General features: G+C 42.3%; 1 protein-coding gene across 3 annotated transcripts in view; it reads right to left on the reverse strand.

Moving 5' to 3' along the window:
* The window catches only part of AHCTF1 (AT-hook containing transcription factor 1), a 47858-nt gene extending 33971 nt beyond the window's left edge, over window positions 1-13887 (reverse strand). For 2 of the 3 annotated variants that reach the window (XM_061991098.1, XM_061991100.1), the window contains exons 1-7: window positions 13694-13887; window positions 12154-12241; window positions 8586-8712; window positions 7196-7449; window positions 2678-2858; window positions 1688-1895; window positions 360-476 (exon numbers count right to left, since the gene is read on the reverse strand). In XM_061991098.1, coding sequence (XP_061847082.1) covers window positions 360-476; window positions 1688-1895; window positions 2678-2858; window positions 7196-7449; window positions 8586-8706 — 881 coding nt within the window. In that variant the 5' untranslated portion in view covers window positions 8707-8712; window positions 12154-12241; window positions 13694-13887. The remainder of the gene's footprint in view (window positions 1-359; window positions 477-1687; window positions 1896-2677; window positions 2859-7195; window positions 7450-8585; window positions 8713-12153; window positions 12242-13693) is intronic. The other variant, XM_061991099.1, reaches the window with a different exon arrangement.
* Window positions 13888-14738: the final 851 nt, after the last annotated feature.

Consider the following 14738-nt stretch of genomic DNA (forward strand, 5'->3'; position numbering starts at 1 on the left):
AGCTGGCACAAGGTAATTGGCAATACTGTCATCTCCTTTAGAGGTAGCAAGCTGTTCTGTCTACAAACTCAGTGTTCTAGATCTGCAGCCTCAACTACTTTTTATGGTATTTTAATACCATGGTGTGAATATCAAACAAGTCATGAAGCAGACATCAAGAAACAGATGGTAGGAACTAGTACATCCCTCTTCACATCTGTTAAATCCTGTAAAAGTTGCATTTTAAGTTTAATATCTTCCATACCTGAGAGAATCTCCTACACAGCTAAATGAACAAAACAGATATATGTGTATTAACTGCATGTGAACAAATTTCGAGAGAAATTTGATTGAGTGGCTCACAGTAAGTTTTCATTTACCTTTCTTGTGTAGACTGAACTGCCCACAAGTAGCAACAATTGCGAGGATCATTCTCAGGCTCTTGAAAAGTAACAGCATAGACAGGAATTCTTCCCCCTTCAAGCTGAGAGTGGTGCCTATAGGTTTCGTTGTTTTGTTTGGTTGTTTTTTTTTTTTTTTTTAAGGAAAAAGAGAAGAAAAAAGGTGAGCCTACTCGTCCTTTTTGTAGAAGGGTAAAAACATCTTTCAAGGAAAAGGCATCTTTCAGATTTTACGCTTGAAGGTCATACTTTCATCTCAAACAAGTGAGTCAAGGGAGCAACTAGTCTTTACAGAGCAGTCAAGAGGTGAGGAAATTACTGTCTATCAAAAGTGATAACCTAAGTTTATGTACTCCTCTACCTGAGGAGGAGGAACATAAATAATTACTTCAGCTACTAAGCAAAAGATTGTAGCCTGCTTCAATATAGAACTTAAAATGCAGCACATCTTCTGAACAATTTTAAAACAGTGCCAAACAGAAGTAGTTTATCATTTCCTTGCATGTAAAGCATTTATTTTCCAGATTTCTGAACCTTGTTTGTACCCTCACAGTCTATTCTTGCCACCTAAATATTCCTCCACTGCCTATTTATGCATCCAACAGTTTCTCATGAGTCACTGTTGATTTGCTAAACTGAATCCCCAAGTGAATTTGGTAAAATATTTCAAGTGAGACTGCTCTTTAAAATAATAAATTTTTCTATCACTTTTAAATTTACACATCTCATTCTCATCTCCAAGTGATCTACACAAACTTTCATTCACATGCATCGTTGCTTTGGAATGGGTAAATCCCCTACTTTGGGTCAAGACTGAAATGAAGAAAAGAAGGTATTTTCAGGCACGGAATCAGCTACTGATTTTTCATGTCGCACTAGTTTCATCCTGGGCACTTTAAAGAACATCATCACCAAAAAAAATCACATTATGAAAATGCTTAAGTCTTTCAATCTATGTCCTAATTGCAGTAACAAGTTCTGAAAAATAATTTCTAAAATCTGTCTCAAAAAAACACACATTTCCTGGTTTCACTGGATACTACCAATAGAACAAACTGTCTTATAAAAATCACATCCTAACTGCTTCACATAACCCAAACAGGCATGCTTTCCACGGGCACAATACATAAAACAATCCGAATCAATCTATGACTTAAGAATTATTTCAGAAGAGGATGCCTAAACATTCCAAGATTAGACTCAAAGTTTCAGTCCCTAAGAGTTCTCTCTAAATTAACATACTCCTTTAAGCAAAAATTTGAGAACCCTACACCTCTAGGCATGGCCAAGTGTAAAGGCCTACTTACTCCCTCTTCAAAGTCTTCATATTCCATAGTGACAGGTAGCCATCTGAAAAGCCCACAACAAGCTGATTGCTTCTGCTTATGTAGCACAGGGTTGATACTGATGTTCCAGAGGGATTTTGTAATTGAAAACAGAGATGTCTCCCTTCTCTGGTCACAGTTTCTCTTCTTTGTGGAACTTCAGCAGGAATTCTAGTGACAACTTCTAGATCTACACACACAAAACCATTCAATAAATTAATGTGTTAGGTTGCATTTTAAATGCTAATGAGACAACATGCATAAACTAATTCTACTGTTCCAGGCAAAATATCCATCTGTGCGGTTTTTTTTTTTTTTCTGTTTCCATTTTCTATGTATTCAAGGAACATAAGCACTCTTTGATCAGACAGGTTTTCTCACTTATATTTCAAAACCAGGTAAATGTGTAACCTTCATAGACAAATTCTTCTTGGACTCTGTAAAAAAAGATGATGAAGCTACCTGAAGTGACATCAGTTCTTGATGCCACTCTTGTAATAGTCAAAACAATCTGAATAGCCTATGCACTCTGAATACACAAATTAGAGATTTCATTCATCTAAATGCATGATTTTTTAATAAATTGGATTTATTTTAAAAAACAAGTCTAAAATTTGCCTCAAATCAATTAACAGAAGTAGAATAACATTCCCAGGAAACACAGCTCCTCCATCAACTTCCTGTCAGGCAGCTGCACTGACTCATATGACAAAATTCCTCCTACACCTTACTGGCAAGGATCATAGTGACACAGAGATACTGGTGGGAGTAGGGCATTTATAACATTACAAGGAGTATTAAGCCATTCTCAATTTTAGTCAGTTCAGGACTATACAATATCAAACTGTCATCTGTAATCAGTAGCCATAAATGTCTGCACATCAGTGTATTCAAAGCGGGATGTGTATTGTTTACTGAAAAGACACAAGTTTTCTTAATATTTAAATTCAAGTTTAAAATCTGAAAGCTTACCCGATGCTTCTATTTCATTCTGACTGCAAGATAAATCATCCAAACAAAGGTCAACCAGAAGGAGATGACCAACATCTGTAGCCACTGCTGCCACTCCAAAGAGCCATCGCAAGCCCTGATGTAGGTGACGAGTGCTCACGCTGGCTCCTCCGTCATTAGTTATGGGTTCTATAGCAGTTACCTACAGGAAAACTACAAGTTAATACTTAAGCTGTTTGACAAGCTAAATAGAAATCACTCAAAATCAAAACCAGAATTAGCATGTCAGAAACAAGAAAGTAAATACATTATTGTAAGACTTAAAAACGCAGCCTTGTTTCCAATTATATCAAGGAAAAGAAAAAAATCCCTGTACAAAAATCTGTGACTGTCTTCCATTTACTAGATTTCCTACAGTTATTTAACTGAATTAACTTCAACTGAAATGATGCATTCTATTATTACAGCTTGCCAATTTCCTTTTCCTACTTAGAAATAATTATCTTTAAGAATTCATATAAAATCAGTTGTGGGTAAGAAATTTTATCATACTTAAGTAAGAAAGACAAAATTAAGTCTAACTCTCCCATTACTCATAGCCCTGTGAAACACTCTGTGCTACCTTTGCCAAACAGGTATTAGCACAAGCCATGGCTTTAAGTCAGACAAGGCAGCGGTCAAGTTGCATGGTAGACAAACCATTTCCATGGGAATACATAATTTTCTAGAAAGTGTTGAAGTAAAAATTACTAAGTATAAAAACTTACTCAGTATAAAATTAACTATCACATAAAGTAAAAAAAGTTTTAACTGCACACCAGCACTTTTATGAATATTAATAATAACTTTAAAAGCCAACCTAAAACAATAGGAGGAACAACAGTGGCTTGTTAGAGAAAAAGCTAACCCTAACTAAGTAAGAAGTACAGACTGCTCTTTACCATGCAAAGCAGTCTGCACACAATATTATTATAAGGTGAAGACAGACCTTTTGGCACTTGCAACACATCCCAGGACAGTACTGAGCGCTGTAATAGAGATAAAAACATCCAAAGACTCCTGCACTAAAGCTACACAACAAGAGAACATAGGCTATCCCTTAGCCTTCTTACAAAATGCAACACAATGAAAACAAGAAGCTTTACATCCACAACAAGTCTTACATGAAAGGAAAACAAAGTAAGCATGACAAGGTAGTCCATGTTTTTATAGTTTTTTTCATCACAGTGGTGGGGAAAAAGAACCAAATGACTAAGGTCCAAAGTTTTCCCTTCTCCCCTAGCAAGCACTTGCTTTGATCACACTGCCTAGCAATCTACTACAGAATTTATATTTCATCTTGGTTACAATTACCTTAAAAGTAATTTAGGCAACTTCATTTTGTTTCCTATAAATTTAATTAAATTTCCAGTCTTCTCTGTTACTCAAAGGCATTTTGATTATTTGAATTCTACATATCTTGCTGCACAGTTAGCTGAAGTTCAAGTGATGCTTCTAACTTCTTTTTCTTTCAAAATATTTTTTGTCATACAACTGTCTCAAAATTCATGTTTTCTATTTTAGCATACAATCTTCTGAAAATGTTTCCTGGTTTCAACACTTCAATTTTTCATGTAGAAGCTCTTGAAACTCTCTATTTCTCCATTACACTACACACTGGCTTTTCATATTCTCCCAGACTACTGTCAACTCATTCTGAGAGTGAACAAATAAAACTGTTCTCAGTTCACTGAATCGGAATGCTACTCTTCTGCTTCATACAAACCAGGAAAATTTGCAAAAATACCATTTAATAGTTCTGACACACACAACCATTATAAAATCATTTTAATACCATTTACGTTTTCAATTCAGATTTGCTGTTATAAGAATCCAATTCAAATAATATTCCATTAGCATTTTCTATTGTATTTCACATGTATATCCAGAGGGCAATTAGAGATGCTCCTACCAAAAACAAATTGTGCCAAAATTTTTTTGTGCGAGTTTCATTTTTTTAATGCATTCCTTTACTCTCTAAAGGGTTACACATCTACTCTCACACTGAAAGGCAGTCATACAGTCACTAAAATACCCTGTATTAATATACTAATAGCTTGACACCATGGACCAGAGTTAGTGTTAACCTGGGCAGCTTAGTTCACGCGGAAAACAGTCCACAAGTGAAGGTGCTCATTAAAGCCTTAAAAGGGAAACAACAAAAACTGTGGAAAGTGTTTTAAGAATAGATGCACTGTATAGATTGCACAGATGCAATGTATAGGAACATTGCCAGGGCATGTAGGGGTGCAAATAGGAAGGCTAGAGACCTTCTAGAATTAAATTTAGCCAGGGAAGTTAAGGACAGTAATAAGGCATTTTTCAAGTACATCAGCAGCAGAAGGATGACAAGGGGGAATGTGGGCCCGCTGCTAAACACTGAGGGTGCCCTGGTGACCGAGGATGCAGGGAAGGTCTAAGTACAGAATGCCTTCTTTGCTTCAGTCTTTACGGTCAAGGTCAGCCCTCGGGATGCCCAGTGCGTCAAGGATAACAGGATGGCCAGGACAGCAGAGGACTCCATCATTTTTGAACAATCATGGAGGACAGGCGAGGTGCCTGAGGACTGGAGAAAGGCCAATGTCACTCCAGTCTTCAAAAAGGGCAGGAAGGACAACCCAGGAAACTACAGGCTGGTCAGCTTCACCTCCACTCATCCTGAACGCTATCACGGAACATAGGAAGGAAAAGATAGTTATCAGAGGGAGTCAACAAGGCTTCACCAAGGGGAAATCCGGTTTAACCAACCTGATATCCTTCTATGATTGCATAACCGACTGGCTAGATAAGGGGAGAGCAGCAGATGTCATCTCCCTTAACTTCAGCAAGGCTTTTGACACTATTTTTCATAACATTCTCCTCAGAAAGCTCAAGCAGTGTGGCTTGGATAAGTGGAGTGAGGTGGATCGAGAGCTGGCTGAATGACAGAGCCCAGAGGGTGGTGATCAATGGCACAGAATCGAGTTGGAGGCCTGTGGCCAGTCTTGTTCAACATCTTCATCAACAACCTGGATGAGGGGACAGTGTACCCTCAGCAAGTTCGCTGATGACACCAAACTGGGAGGACTGGCTGATTCCCCAGAAGGCTGTGCTGCTATTCAGCAGAATCTCAGCTGGCTTGAGAGTTGGGCAGAGAGGAACCTCACGAGGTTCAACAAGGACAAGTGCAGAGTCCTGCACCTGGGAAGGAACAACCCCATGCACCAGTACAGGCTGGGGGGTTGAACTACATGAGAGGAGCTCTGCAGAGACCTGGGAGTCCTGATTGATAATAAGCTAAACATGAGCCAGAAATGTGCCCTCGTGGCCAAGAAGGCCAATGGCATCCTGGAATGCATCAAGAAGAGTGAGGCCAGCAGGTCAAGGGAAGTCCTGCTCCCTCTCTAGTCTGCCCTGGTGAGGTCTCATCTGGAGTCCTGTGTCCAGTTCTGGGCTCCCCAGCTCAAGAGGGACAGGGAACTTCTGGAGAGAGTCCAGTGCAGGGCCACCAAGATGATCAGGGGACTGGAACATCTTTCATACAAGGAAAGGCTGCGGGAACTGGGGCTCTGTAGTCTAGAGAAGAGGAGACTGAGGGGAGAATTAACATTTATAAATATCTAAAGGGTGGGTGTCAGGAGGTTGGGACATCCCTTTTTTCTACTGTAGCTAGTGACAGCACAAGGGGTAATGGGATGAAGCTGGAACACAAAAAGTTCCACTTAAATATAAGAAAAAACTATTTCACTGTGAGGGTGACAGAGCAGTGGAGCAGGCTGCCCAGAGGGGTTGTGGAGTCTCCTTCCTTGGGTCTTCAAGACCTGCCTGGACATGTTCCTATGCGATCTGATCTAGGTGAACCTGCTTCTGCAGGGGGGCTGGACTAGATGATCTCTAAAGGTCCCTTCCAACCCATACCATTCTATGATTCTATGATTTCACTTTTAAATCTAATCAGAGAAGCATTCAGGCAGCTCGAAAACGCACATTATATCATGTATAATCTGGAAGCTAGAGAATAAATCCAAAATACATAGACACTGGTCAAGTGCAAGTTTCATCTACTTGTTTTTGTTTACTGTTACTTCCACAAACAACTTGGAAGTTAACAATCCAACTAGCAATACCTGTCCTATCTGTGATTATCTAACTAATCTAATAGCAAAAAATAGGAAGCAAAATGAAAGCAACAGATTAACATGCTTGTAATCAAGAGCATTAAGGCCAAAAACTCAGATAAGCTTTAGCTTTATTCCAAAATTCATAACCTTCCTCACACAACAGCCAACTTTTCACCACTAAGGCTGCTTCCTCTTTTCTCCAGAATTCAAAAGATAACAATACCATTAAGCAAAACATTTTCCATCAAGGCTCTTTTGTCTGGATACTCTGAAGTGACAGTACTAATACAATATAGAAAAATACCTCCTACAAAGAGACATTCCAAAGCTTTTCCTAAAACAGGATTACGCAGCACCTAACAACACAGAAGCACCATTCCTCTAATTAAAATGTACATACCCTTCCTGGAAGAACAACTGCTTTAACCACTCTTGATACTCCAAGGTCGTACAGACAGAGAACACTTCCCTCTGCTTCTTCCAATCCAACCAGCAGTCCAGCTCTCTTCTGCCAGGAAAACTCCTTTACCACACGAACAGTGGGAGGCTGTTCACTTACTCCACTGAAACGGTATGCAGAGAGACGCTCTGCTGTCAAAGAGTTTACTATTTCAAGTTGAGGACCACATGCCAACCATGCTAGGCCATTTCTCCCTGTAAGAGAAAAGAAAGCTGACTAAAGCAAGTTTCCAATAAGAAGTTGAAAACTCAAAAGTCACCTTCGCTGTCCCTTCAACAAAAGTACCTAACAGGAAGACTGAGGTGCCTAATTCTGGTCAAGTACTTAAAATCATCCATTGAAATCCTCAAGGAATACATCTTAAAATTAACAATCTTATTATTGTCATTCCTGAACTGAAGAATTTTTATTGTTTGGGATAAAGATTACAGTATTAATGATATGACTATATGATAAGACTATAATGACTATAGTCTTTATACCATATACAGCTTTGTTTTGCCAGAAATCATCTAAATACATTCAGGAAAGTAAGTCTTAAAGAATACTTTGAATACAAAAAATCTAAACCAATAATTTCCAGTTTATTTATTTATTACTTGACACGTGCCTACTTTGGGCAGGGATTCAGACTTCAGCAGGAAATGATCTTAAAACAGGCACTGCATGAGTAAATTTAAACTTTTATATTCCCATCAGCTAGACAGATTCTATCTGCTCTTAACAGAGGCCTAGACATCCAGATAGGTACACAGCTCTACTTGCAGATCATCTAGGAAGTTAACTACCTAATCTGCTTAGCCACTTTCAGTAACTTTCACTGGGTCCTACTCATCTGCATCCTATTAAATACTTTGGAAATACAGCTACAGTATTTGTGTTAACCTCTTCTGGTTTTAGTCAGACTAGAAAAGTGAAAGCAGGGGGGTTTGCCTCTGTAGCACTGTAAAACTATTTCTGCACGTGATGTTGTAATGGTCATAGATATTGAAACGGTATCTCAAAACAACATTCTTTCTTTTTTGGAAACTGCCTTTTATTTAACTAAAAATTGAGGAGAGCTCACTGACTCAGCATGTGTAAGTAAATTGTTTTAATAGCAAAAGATAGGTTCAGGCTGCTGCAATTTCAAAATTTAATTAATTAAAACATTAACATTTTGAATTAAATATTAGCATTTAAAATTGATAAAGGATCCTCTTTATCCTCTCAAAACCTGATGCATTAACAGCATCAACGTGATATAGCTGGTATTGCGACCTTATGCTTTAGGTAACTCCCCGACAACAATTACTTTATACTAAGACCAAATTTAAAGAAGAATGCTCACCTCCAGAAAACTTCCCACTCAGCACAGAATCTAGGGTTATCTCATCTTCCCCAAGTGCCTGAAGGGTCACTTCTGGAAACTGCAGCAGATCGCTCGTTACCTGAGCCGTTAGGTCTCGCATTCTTCACTATAAATAAAGGAAAAAAAATGCAAAAATACAGTTACGTCAGACATAAGTATTTTTAAGATTGTCAGAAGTTTCATCAGTATGCAGTGAAAAGAACACCTAGACATTGCCTGTAGCTCTTCTCCTTAAAAAACTGGCACTTAGGACAGATTCTGATCTCATAGGAGAGCAAAAGGACCATCCTTGGCTCTTCTGGTGCCTACGAGATCATCAACAAAAATGGAAAGAGAGGTATTGACAAGATAAACAACAGGAAAAAAAAATCTCTACACACTGAGTGCAATCAGCTCACATTGGTTAGTAAGAAGTGATCAAAATTGTATTTCAAAAAGCTTCCCAGTAACATGGATAAGTTTCCATTTGTCCTTTTCCTCGATTTTATACTGCATTACTTATTGTCAATTGTCTTCTAGTACACTTCATGCATTATCTATGTCTTGTTCATTTTTTGCATATTTATTTTGAACATTAAGGCATACCAAGTTCTTAACTACGTTCACTCTCAAATTCTTCCAGAAAACATACTAGTGATGTTTTCACATTACAAGCAACAAACTTTAACTCAAATGCAATGTACTTTTGCATACACTTATGATCTGAACATAACAGAGCACTTTAAAATACTTTTTTTTTTTACACTTCAGTCCTGATATTCCTCATTCCAGTCCTTTCCTTCCTACAGCCCATCCTCATCAGATATCTGCAGCATTTTACAAAGATTTCTAGGCCTTTTAGACAGTTTCCACACTTCTGTAGGTGCCCTACAAACAGTTCACAATTCAGGATGTCAAGATAGATTTTTTTGGTGGGAAAACTAGAAAGTAAATACATGGCTAAATAAGTGTTATTCTATACACATGGTTATAAAAAACACTTCAAGTAACTATGTTTTGAAAGTTATATAGATTACTGAGAAAGGCAAGATAGGTTTAATACTTAAGACTCTTACTAGTACTTAATACTCTTGATCAAATAACACTACTTTTTTGTGAAATCTCAAAAGGAAGATGTTATATGTAGTTCACTATTCCTGGTTGCTACATATGCTGACCAACGCTAGCACCAAACAACCCCTTACTCCTTGCTACAAACCACTACAGCCAGCAACTGAAATGTGCACAGACAGCCTGACCACTCTGCCAGCATTTACAACTAGCACAGACCAAGTTCCTAGTGGGACAACTTATTTGCAGTAGTTTTGTTGGGGTTGCTTTTTGTTACTTGTTATTGTTTCAAAATGATAGAGGGATGACCTTTGGCACCAGGGGCTCAAAAAAGTCTGATCAGCATTCTGGCTTAGTTTAATGTTTAGTTTTAGAATGTTTCATGAGTAACTCGTAACCAAACACTAAGATGGATATATTGGCTTGGTCAAGAGCATCTTTTCAATGTTTCAGCTTGTACCCATTGCCTCTGGTCCTGTCACTGGGCAGCACTAGAAACTACCCAGTTCAATCTTCTTTACCCCTTCCCCTTCAGGCATTTATTTGACACATTAATGAGATCCCCTGAGCCTTTTTTATTCCAGGCTGCACAGCTCCACCTTCCCCAGCCTTCCCTCGGAGAAGAGGTGCTCCAGTCTCCTCTAATCCTCTTTGTAGCCCTTCACTAGACTCTCTCCAGTACTTCTTTCTCTCTCTTGTGAGACTGGGGTGCACAGATCTCGACACAGCACTCCAGTGTGGCCTCACCAGTGCTGGGCAGAGGAAGGATCACCTCCAACCACTTGCTGCCAGTGCTCCTCCTCATGCAGCCCATGACTACCATCACTCTTCTTTGCCTCAAGAGCACATTTCTGCTCACGTTCCTCTTTGTGTCCAACAGCACATCCGGAGAATTTACTGCCAAGCTGTTCTGCAGCTGGACAGTCCCCACCATATCCTGGTGCAGGGGGTTGTCCCTCCCCATGTGGAGGACTTTGCCTTGTTGAACTGCATGAGGTTCCTGGCAGCTCACTTCTCCAGCCTTCCAAGTCTGTCTGGATGGCAGCACGACCCACTGCTCTATCACCACTCTTCCCAGTTGCGTATCATCAACCAGATTGCTGAGGGTACACTCTGTCCCATCAACGAAAACACTGAACACTCATAACACACACACTCCCACCTCAAAACAACCTATGTTAAAATATTCTGTTGCTCAATCCTCCATTAAGGGAGAACAGTGACTATGACAACATAGACTGAGGAGTTCTAGTGAACCATGTAACTTTCCAAAAAGAACATCCACGGTTGCAGTGAATAAAATATTAGTCCTTCTTGTAAATAAGCACAAATATGTCTGAAAACAAGTCTACGTGGTAAGTGCTTCGTGGTTATTAACTTACTTTATCGCAGCAAAAGCAAGCTGAGTGAACAAGTGTCTCCCAATAGGGCAGGTAATAAGAAAACTTCTCAGTGAGTCACCCTACCTTTGTCATTGCCCACCAGGACAGGTCAAGAGCACAGAACTTGGTGCAGCCAAGTCCAACTTCAAGGAACTTTACCATGAGGATTTGAAGTTAAAAGACAAACCACCTACCACCCCAAACTGCCCACCAAATCAGAAGAAATTCTTCTCTACTGGCAACCTTGACAGAGTGTAATCCTGCCTGGAGTACACAACAAATGTGCTTACCAACAACATCACCACCTAGAACCATCAAGTGAATAACACTCCAACATCTACACCATACGTGGAACTACAAGTACAACCATGCTACAGTTGTTAACTGCACATAAAGCATATGGAAATACTGCAACACCAGGCATGCCCAAGTTTCCTCTAGTAAGCCAGCAGGCATTTCAAATATTTTCTTTCCAGACCTCTGGCTTGGTCGTAGGGAACTCGGAAGATAAAATCCAGAAGAAAATATAAATGGTACAGGTAGTGATCTGGTTATTCGGACGTTTGACTTGCATCATTCTGCTAAATTAAACAAAGGACAACTGGCAAATCAATAGGGTGAGAAAACAGATAGATCTCAGTTCAAGGTGTGAAGCCTCTCCTCTAAGAGATATACCCAACACTAACTGCACTTGCGCTGTCTTTGCAAACAGTGCCTACATTCACATTCCTATTTCTGTCTGTTAGAAACCAGATTACTTTAAAAAGCCACAGACTTTACTCCATGTTCAGGAGTCAACCAGAATCCATCCTTCCAGCTGGATTCTATACCAAAGAGGTCTTTGTACAAGCTGCCAGAATTACCTTTCTTCTTCACCCTAGCCACAAAGGACTTCATTAATTGTTTCAAAGGAAGGACCATACCCCAAGTCATGGACTTACGATAGATATTTGGATTACAGAGTGTTGAAGAAGTGAAAAAAAAAAGGAAGTTATGTTGAGAAAAACAGAGTCTACTTTGTTGGTTAACAGGTAAAGAAAATTATAGAATTTTTAAAATTATTATTAATAACTGATTCTATGATATTTTCCCCAGAAAAACAGCAAGCAACTCACGAGCATCAGTGGAGCAGTAGATGAAGAGGACACTTTCTGCACCTTAGCAGTCAGGTTCAGTGAATTAGTACTCTGCTGTTTTTTGCTCCTGCAGGTAGAAGATTTTGTGAGTTCGCAGGCAATTTAGTGAATACCAATGGATCATTTTTTTTCTCACACATAAACACTAACCACTCAGCCCCTCAGTGCTTTAATCCAAACCCTTAGTCTTAGTCCAAAAAGTCACTAGCACAACAGAGACAGTCTGTATCTGAACTTTACCATAAGTCTTACTTCACTCAAGTGCAGCTGACAGATTATCTTACAGAGTTTATGTGGATGCTCTCACAAGCACAAATCTACAGCAGGAGGTGAGACTTATTTCCTCTCCTTCTTCCAGCAACCTGCTGCAGCTAAGATCCTGTGTCTGATGTAGACCATAGATTTTACCTCTTTTTAAATCAAGAAAACAAAACAAACCAACACAGCTCAGAGTTTGACACTAGAGCCAGTTTACCAGGCTACCTCCTGATCAGAATTTTGCGCCCCAAGTGCATGTGACATCTGCCACCCCAGACTGATTCAAAGAGTCGACTGATGGGCAGCACTTCAGGTACCACGTTTAGCCACACACTCCAAATGGGGTTCAGCATTCCCAAAAGAATTAAGTCCCTACACTTCCCCATAATTTTACCAAACATGCTACGGATGTAATTACTAGACCTGCAAGACTGATTATTATGCTTCCTTCTATCAGCAGAAACTCCAGATGTGGAGTCGTGTTCTATTAAGCAAGAAATCAAGCACTTTTTTGTAAGTCAGCAGTTTTGCTGCATAACGCGTGCCTCATGCAAAAATCCAAAGCGCTCCACAACATGCGCTGGATTCCTGTAAAGCTATGCTCTCCCCACTCAACCGAGCCCTCTTCCCGAGAACGACTGATGCCCTACACATATCGCGACTTTTCTCCTTGGAAACGACCCGAAAGGCACGGGGGGGGGGGGGGGAGGGGGCGGGCGAGGCGCGGGGATTGGAAATCAGAGAAAAGAAAAACTCTCCCAAAAACTGCCCGAAGGTGTGAGAGGCGAGGGCGTGCGCCGGCCGGGCGGCGGGAGTCCGAGCACGGGGAAGAGCTGCCGCCGGCGGCCGCCGCACCTCCCACGCCCCCTCGGTCGCTAAAGGCCGCCTCCCAGCTGCGGAACCCCGCGTGCTGCCGCCTCCCATGTGCGCTGCCCAAGTCGGGCGGCCGGCCGCCGCGGCTAGGACACGTGTGGCGGGACACGGCGCCGCGGCCCAGGGGGGTCACTTACATAAGGGGCCGGGTACCGGCGGTCGCGCCCGCCCAGCGCGCCCGCCGGGCCCGCGATGCGCAAACGGCGGCGGTGCCGGCCTAGCCGCCTCAGGAGCACCCGGTACCTGCTAGTACGGGGGAAGAAGAGAAGGTGGGCACACGGGCAGGCAGTAGTCGCCGCCACCACCTCCGCCTTCTTCTCCCCGCGCCGCGCCGCTCCCTCCTGCCCACCCACCCCTCTCCGCCAGCCCGCTTTTCCCCCGTTTGTACCGATGAGGGAAGCGGCATCTCCCGCAGCAGTTCAAGCGCCTCTGCCAACCCGACCGTTTGGCTGTTGGTCCCTGCTCCGCCGCGCGCGCCCTGTGCCGTGCCGTGCCGTGCCGTGCCGTGCCGTACCGGGCCGGGCCGGGCTGGGCCGCGCCCCTCCCCTCCCCCAGCGCGCGGCACCCACCTCGCTCACTCACCCGCCGGGCAGGGGGCGGGGCGGGGGGTGGAGTTCTCGCGAGAGCTGCCACGGCCATCGCGGGAATTTTCAAATTCACGGGACACGGCGCTAGGCGGCGACTGCCTCTCCGCTTTGGGACTACATGTCCCAGCATGCCTCGCGGTCGCTGGCTTCCGGACCCCCAGCCCAGCCCTTGCCACTGCGGGCCGGCTTCGCGCGGGGTACGCCGGGAATGGTAGTTCCTACTACAGCTCCCGTCTTTTTAACGGGGTGTAAGGGCGGAGCGCGCACCATTTTGCCTGCGGTGCCAGCGGCCACGTCGAGCTCCACGGAGTCTTGAAGGGGGGCGATTCCAGTGTCCACAGGGAGCACTCCACCCACGGCAAAACCAACGCATTCCACAGAGCCTACTCTTGGCCCACAGCACATCGGACAGTGAGACTGGGCTTGCCCCCTGGTTCATAGAATCATAGAGTGTTAGTGGTTGGAAGGGACCTTTAGGGATCTTCTAGCCCAACCCCGCTTCAGAAGCAGGTTCACCTGGATCAGGTCGCATAGGAACGTGACCAGACGGGTCTTGAAGACGTCCAAGGAAGGAGACTCCACACCCTCCCTGGGCAGCCTGTGCCACTGCTCCGTCACCCCCACAGTGAAATAGTTTTTTCTTATATTTAAGTGGAACTTTTTGTGTTCCAGCTTCATCTCATTACCCCTCGTCCTGTTGCTAGATACTATTGAAAAAAGGGATGCCCCAACCTCCTGACACCCACCATTTAGGTATTTGTAAATATTAATGAGATCCCCCCTCAGTCACTTCTTTTCTAGACTAAAGGGAACTAAGAGGGAACTTGCTGTGGTGCAAAGATGGTC

This window comes from Colius striatus, chromosome 2 (genome assembly GCF_028858725.1).
Source record: "Colius striatus isolate bColStr4 chromosome 2, bColStr4.1.hap1, whole genome shotgun sequence".
NCBI classification, from domain to species: Eukaryota; Metazoa; Chordata; class Aves; order Coliiformes; family Coliidae; genus Colius; species Colius striatus.